The sequence below is a fragment of the Choloepus didactylus genome, chromosome 4, assembly GCF_015220235.1.
Source record: "Choloepus didactylus isolate mChoDid1 chromosome 4, mChoDid1.pri, whole genome shotgun sequence".
NCBI lineage: Eukaryota > Metazoa > Chordata > Mammalia > Pilosa > Megalonychidae > Choloepus > Choloepus didactylus.
In genome coordinates, this window is record NC_051310.1 from 155,967,793 (window position 1) to 155,975,168 (window position 7,376).

General features: G+C 38.4%; 2 gene segments (V, D, J or C); both read left to right on the plus strand.

Moving 5' to 3' along the window:
* Positions 1 to 908: 908 nt before the first annotated feature.
* Positions 909 to 1,642, plus strand: LOC119532951. The segment is given in 2 exon segments: positions 909 to 1,160; positions 1,251 to 1,642. Coding segments are annotated over 2 exon segments (528 nt in total).
* A 4,154-nt stretch (positions 1,643 to 5,796) lies between these two features.
* On the plus strand, positions 5,797 to 7,195 carry LOC119532275. The segment is given in 2 exon segments: positions 5,797 to 5,920; positions 6,100 to 7,195. Coding segments are annotated over 2 exon segments (450 nt in total).
* The last annotated feature ends 181 nt before the right edge of the window (positions 7,196 to 7,376 follow it).

Sequence of the window (7,376 nt, forward strand, 5' to 3'; positions counted from 1 at the left end):
TGATTTTGATATGTCATGTTTTCATTTCCATTCAGTTCACTATATGTCTTGATTTCTCTTGGACCTTCCCTAAGATCAGAGAGATTCTCCAGCTAGTCATGAGGAAGCAAGCTACTGTGAGCTCTACAGCTAAAAGGGAATGAATTCTGCCAACCATGTGAGTTTGGAAGAGGACTGCAGCTTGGCTGACTCCAGCCTTGTGAGATTCTGAGCAGAGTCCAATTAAGCTCTGCCTAGATTTCTGACCTACTGAGATTATGAATACACATTGCTCTAACTCATTAAGTTTATATAATGTACTGTATACAATAAAAAGCCCAGGTTGATAAACCATGATAGGAGAAAGGCTGAATTACCTTTTTTTCTCTACATATGAAATATTACAAATTCATTGTCATACAAGGAAGCAGTTCAGAAGTATGAAGTCAAAACAATATGAAAACAAAAAGTATTAATTATAGATGTGTGTTAGGCAAACAAGTAAAATATTATGTAACTTTTCTGTATTTTGTGATGTTTGAAGTACTTATTTTAAAAATTTTGCAAGTTGGTGTGATTTATTTCTCATGCTAAAAAATTATTTTTGGACCCATTTTTCATTAATAATTTTGAGTTCTTTGTTTAAGCTCCAATTTTATAAAGTTTATGGTCTATGAAACATAGTCCTTCTCAGTACATGATCACAATGCTTTGAAATTCAACCGTAGAAGGGCAGGAAAGAGGCAGGGAAAGCTTACAAAAATTGAGAGCTTCTCCTTAGTTCTCTATTTGACCCCTGGAGGGCATTGTTGCATAAATTGGCAACAGCTTTTCTGTTTTAGATCAAAGTCATCTCACAAAGCCTTCCTTCCCCACAGCTTAAGGAGGTGCCCCTACCGAGCATTTTGTAGACAGTGATATGTGAGGAACCAAAGAAGCCAGGAAGCAGGCAGCTTTGTCAAGAAAGCCTCTCTTGCCAAGAGTCCTTGCAACTTCCCTAAGAAGAAATCTAAATTCCCCATCATCTGTCTTCAGTCTCAGAGCAATGCCAAGTTCAAGTCCCCAGTTGTCAGATTTCTATTTGTTTATGGGGAATCTCTCAGGAAGGAGCGTTTTGCTTCCTCACTGCTCATCCAAGGCCTTGGTACTCATCTTGGCTTTTGGTGTGCTCCTGCTACTACGTGAGTATTATTCCATTTTATCCCCTTTTCCACAAGTGAGCACTGTTCCGATTTGAATCTGAGTTCACTGGCACAGCTTTGATGTTGCAGGAGGAACCGAGGCCCAGGCAGTGACCCAGCCTGAGGCCCTTGTCTCTGTGGCTGAAGAAGCCCCTCTGGAGCTGAGGTGCAACTATTCATCTTCTGTTCCTCCGTATCTCTTCTGGTATGTGCAGTCCCCCAACCAAGGCCTCCAGCTTCTTCTGACGTACACATCAGGAAACAGCCTTATTTCAGGCATCAAAGGTTTTGAGGCTGAATTTAAGAAGAGTGAAACCTCCTTCTACCTGAGGAAAGCCTCTGCCCAGTGGAGTGACTCGGCTGTGTACTTCTGTGCTCTGAGAGACACAGTGCCTAGGACTGCAGAGGGAGCTGAGCACAAACTGAGACACTGTAGCTTAAAAGACTCAGGGGCTCAACCCGAGTTATTTTCAGGAAGTTGACATGTTGTATGAAGGCCAACAGTACAGAGGAGACAGAATACTGGAAAGTGTTTAGCTCCTGTGGAAATCTTAGAATTTTTTGCAATTTTGAAAAGGAAAGATTCCTGTTTTCTGAAGATCAGATGAGTTATTCAATAATGTCACAAATGTTTACTAAGGTTACTGTGTGAGTAGTATAGGCAAATAAGAAAAGAAGAGCAAAGGAATCACTAATTGCTGTTGGGCACTCAGTGGCCAATCCTAGGGAGTGAGGATTCTAGAGGAAAAGAAGTTATGGGACGCTAAACAAGCTGGAGGAAGATACTTGATGCCATGTCATTTCAGACATTGATGGGACTGAGAGGTCTTAAGGTTGACCATGTACATTGTGATAAGGCAAACCAGAGATTTGCATTTAATTGTTAATGTAATCTTCCAAGCAATCAGAAAACCTAGGATGACTGTTTATTTCAAATAGCGTTATCTCCAGATTATCTTACCCAGCTTTCTGAGAGACATACTCTCAGGACTCAAAGAACTTCAGTTTACTGACTAAAATATTTAAGATTGGAGGAATTAATTAAGGCTGACATTTAAGGATGGGTGTAGGCTAATCTTTCCAAAGGGGAGCTAGTGTGAAGGAAACAGGACTTTCTTTATCCTGTGGTCCTTATGCCATGTGGAACCTTGGGGCTAGTGGTTCTATATGTGACTACCCTTTCTATTTCAGACACATCCAGGTTACCTCTCTCCTCTTTTTCTCCCTTCTAATTCAATGTATCCAATGACCACTGAGTGCCCAACAGCAATTAGTGATTCCTTTGCTTGTCTTTTCTTATTTTCCTATACTACTCACACAGTACCCTTAGTAAACATTTGCAACATTATTGAATAACCCATCTGATCTTCAGCGTCTGCAGATAACTTCATTTTCTACTTCAGTGAAAATATGGGTGTATTAGTTAGGGTTCTCTAGGGAGATGGAATCAACAAGAGATATCTATAAATATATCTATAAATATAAGATTCTTAGAAGTGTCTCACGCAACTGTGGGTATGCACGAGTCCAAATTCCATAGCGCAGACAGAGAACTGGCAACTCCAATGAAGATGTTCAATGAACTCTTTAGGCAGCGAACTGGCAACTTTGATGAATGTCTTCAATGAACTCAGGAAACAAACTGGCAACTTCCACAAACTCAGGAAATGCTTCACTGGTCAGCGGAAGAAGTGAAGGTTCTCTATCTGTCTTGTGTAAAACTCTTTAACTAATTGGATTAAATCCAGCTGATTGCATTCTCTCATTGTGGAAGACCCACCTTTCATTGACATCATCAGTCACAGCTGCAGCCAATTGACTGATAATTTAGTAAACCAGCCTTCTGGTTTCCTAAGCAGTCACAAATGTCCTTGCAGTAACAGTTAGGCCAGTGCTTGCTTGACCAGACACCTGGGTACCATCACTTGGCCAAGTTGACACATGAACCTAACCATCATAATGGGGGATCTTATTTTCCAACCCTTTTACCTCCAAATTATCTACAAAGGATTATTATTATTTTATAGACTACAAACTAAAATTACTTTCATAAAAGTTTTCAAAACTGTTATTTTTCTTTTAAAGCATTTAAAAACACCTATTAAAATGAAAAAACAAAATAAAAAGTAATCAACAGTTTCCATAAAACATGCTAAATAAAGCTGAATTTTTTAAAACAAATTTAAACTTAATTGAACTGTAGATATTTTTTGTAAAAATCAAATTATTCACAATTCTAGTTTCACTGTCCATCTTTGTTAAAGAATCAGTATCATCCTATATGCGGGTTCAGTCTAGATTAAGTATAAACAATTTTAAAAGTAACACTGTTTAATATTGCAAAGTGGTTCAGTCACCATGAGCAACTGTTTTGAATATGGTGCTGATTCACATGTACTCTCCAGAACCACAGATGAGTGCATAAGAGAAGCAAGAAAATGGATCTTCAGCTCTCCTGGGAAACAATATTCCATTATGCAGAAATCTATCACTTTCAATCCTTCTGAGAGGAAAGATTGAGCTAGTTAATTAATTTTTCTTTTCTCTTCCCTAAAATTGCCCTATATTCCAAATCAGGATCTGTGTCTTATGTCAGCAGCAGCACAAACCATAAATTTTTCTGATCTTCAGATGCAATTTCAAGAACAAGGTTAAGGCATGTGAAGAAGCATTTTCCTTCAGCCTGAAAGGTGTTAGTCACAAGAACAGTTGTTTAAGGTGACAGTTTGTGCCTGAACCCGAGTGACAGAGACACTGTTGTGTTCTTTAATACACTAATTGGTGTGTGTGTGTGTTTGCAATTGAGTGGTCCTGCAAAATATGGAGCTCAGAGCAGGGGCCCTCTTGCCTGGATATAAGGATGGTACTTTCCACATATATGCTCATCTTTTCTGTTCACTATATTTAAAATAGTTGCTTTTCAAAGTTCTACTCTTGTCACCTGCATAAAAGCATAAAGCATCACCTCTTCCATTGAGCTATCTGAAGTTTCTTCCATTGAGCTATCTCGTGTAATACAAACTTGAAGTATTTGTTACTCTCTGGATGACTGCACCTATAGTATGCTTTTCTTATGACATCTTTCAGGTCTTTATTACATTTATGGAGATGTTTATCACTCCCCATCCCATATCACAAGCTCTTTAAGGGAGATATAGTGTCTAAATTTCTATTTCCCCAAGTCTAACACATTCTTAACCTGCTTTGTAACACAACATTGGAAGATTCAGTTTTTAAAGTTTATAAGTAAGACTTGAATGGATTGCTTTTTTGTGCCATTAAACCATATTTATTTTCATAATAAGGCACTGTGGGGACTTAAGGTCCTGTTTATGGTATCTCCATCCTTGTGGATACTCCTGTGATTTCAAGTTCATCTGCAGATACAGCCCTAGAACAGGACAGCTGTGTTGAGCTGTCTGTGACTGCTGAGTGGGAAGTCTTCCTTTCTGAAGATTTTTGCCCATTAGGAGGCACTATAGGCTTTTCTTAAACTGAGGGACTACACCAAGGGAACTAGTGGGGAATAGCTGTCGAAAGATTTGAGAAATTCTCTGAGAATGCAGAGGGAGCTCATTGATTGTAAGAAGGGGAAAACAATTGGAGATGAGGACAAACTAAAGCATTAACAACATACAAGAACTTGCTTTTTTTTTTTTTTTTTGCACAATATTCCTTTCAATTAATAGCTCTGCCTTTCTAAACCAAAATTAATGACTGATAAGGAGATTTAGTCCCTGTTTCAAGTACTAGAAGTTTATAGCTCTAATGTATATATCTATATTTACATAACAGACATATCTATATTTGTAGATCAAGTTATCTTAATCTATATTTATTTTTACATGCCAGAAAAAATCTCTGGATCAAGCAGAGCAATCATATAAAGAAAAAGGGAAAATCGAGAATTCCAAAGAATAGAAATCAGATTTTTATGATTGTTTCCCTTTTTTTGCTTAAGATTTTTATATATCAGGGAAAAATCTAAACTTTCATTTCTCAGGTTTGAAATTATTTCTAAATCATTGGATACCATCGTTTCATTAATATTCTTTCTGTCCCTTTCCTGTAATTAGCAAATTAAAAGAAGCAGGAGAGAGAAGGCAAGACAAAGAGGGAAAATAGGGAAGTATAAATGTAGTAAGAAGAAAAATGGGAGGAAAAGAGAAAAACAAAAATTAGAAAGAAAAAAAGACCAGCTGAACTGCAAATGTAACCCACAGGAAGTTTTTCCAGATAAGAATTAGAAAAACAATATCAGGGAGGTTATTCGTAGAAGTGGTACCTGAATTGATCCTAGTTTTTTCTCAAAACTTTAGAATACTAATTCATATATATGTGGGTGTATAGATATTTCATGTATTGTAAGAATAGGAATTCAAAATGCACAGAATTTATGCTATTACTTTGTATGACTAGCATGACTTTTCACTGAAATTAATTCATAGTCAGTAAGATCCTTTTATCAGAACACCTTGTGGGTTTTAAAATGTGATGCTTTTTCTATGAGTCTCCCAAGGCTGTGGCTGGGGTAGATGTTTCCTCGTGGAGGAAACCCCTCCCTCTCCTTGCCACACAACCTGTTGGTAGGAGCTGATTGGTTGCAGGAGTAGGCGTAGTCCAAGTACCAAGTCACGGCAGCCTCAACCCTGAGTTCAGTTAAAGTTATTTTATGGAGAAAATGTCCCAAGCAACAAGGCAAAGCAGCATGAAGAGGCGATTGGGCACCCTTCTGGGGCTTCTGTGCACCCAGGTTTGCTGTGAGTTAAGGCTGTACCAAGTTGGAATCTGAAAGGATTTTGCGACTGCAGCATGATTGAGAGGAGGGAGGGCAAGGATTTACAAATCTTTCAGACTTTCTAATAATCTAAAGGGGAATTTTCAGGGTTTCTTAAGTCTAACAGTGGCCATCATGTGACTTTTTCTCCCTTTCTGACAGGTGTGAGAAGTTTGCAGGTGGAGCAGAGTCCTCCTGCCTTGAGTCTCCAGGAGGGAGCCAGCTGCATGCTGCGGTGCAGGTTTTCTGCCTCTGTGACCAGTGTGCAGTGGTTTCGCCAAAACCCTGGGAGACGCCTCATCAACCTGTTTTACAATCCTTCGGGAACACAGCAGAGAGGAAGATTGAGCTCCACGACAGTCACCAGAGAACGCTACACCACTTTGAACATTTCATCTTCCCAGACCACAGACTCAGCCATTTATTTTTGTGCTGTGGAGGCACAGTGCTCCCGGGGCACCTGCAGTCTGTACACAAATCCTCAGCTGGGCTCACCTCCTCCCCCAGCCACAAGCACATCATGAGGCCACCACAGACGCATTTGCTCAACTGATATTCCTCACCTACATTGATAGAGTTTTAACCACAGTTACATTTTACCCACATAGGTCACTTGGGTCTTTATCTTTTTCTTGCACTATAAACTTTTGATTTGGAAATAGCAGAGTAGCTGATAAGAGAACTGAGTCAAAATAAATGTTTAAGCTACAGTAGGCTGGACTCCAAAAGGTTAAAGGTGAAAGATTTTTTTAAAAAAGTTGACTCCACTAAAGATGTTATTAGAACAATGATCCAGCTTTGTTTCAAGTGTCAGCCATGATCAAGTCTGCCTCATGCCAATGTGTCCCAAAAGGCAAGGGAAAATTCTTGCATCCCATACTACTAGCACAGTAAAGAAAAGGAGAAAAAAAATTGCTGAATATTCATACACGGATAAAAACTATGGAAAAAAAAGCTTTACAATGTATGTTCCAATCAATCAGATCCCATTCATGTCCTTGAGGCTTGTTTTATGGCTTAAGCATATAGTCTACTCTAGAGAATGTTCCATTTATGGTTGAGATGAATCTATTTTCTAGTGTTGTTGGGTGCATGTCTGATAGGTCTAGTTGGTTTGACTGTTGTTCAGGTCTTCTATCTCCTTGTTGATATTCTGCCCTGTTTTTCTATCCATTATTAAAAGTGAGGTAGTGAAGTTTCTGTTATTATTCAATTGTCTATTTCTCCATTCAATTCTGTCAGTTTTTTATTTCATGTATTTTGTGTTCTGTTGTTAGGTGCATATATGTGTCTAATTGTTATATCTTCCTGATGGATTGAAACTTTTAAAATTGATTCATTGTAAAACGTCCCTCTTTATCTCTGGTAACATTTTTTTTTTTGGTGTAACATCTATGTTGTGTGACATTAATATAATGATTTCAACTTTCTTATGGTTG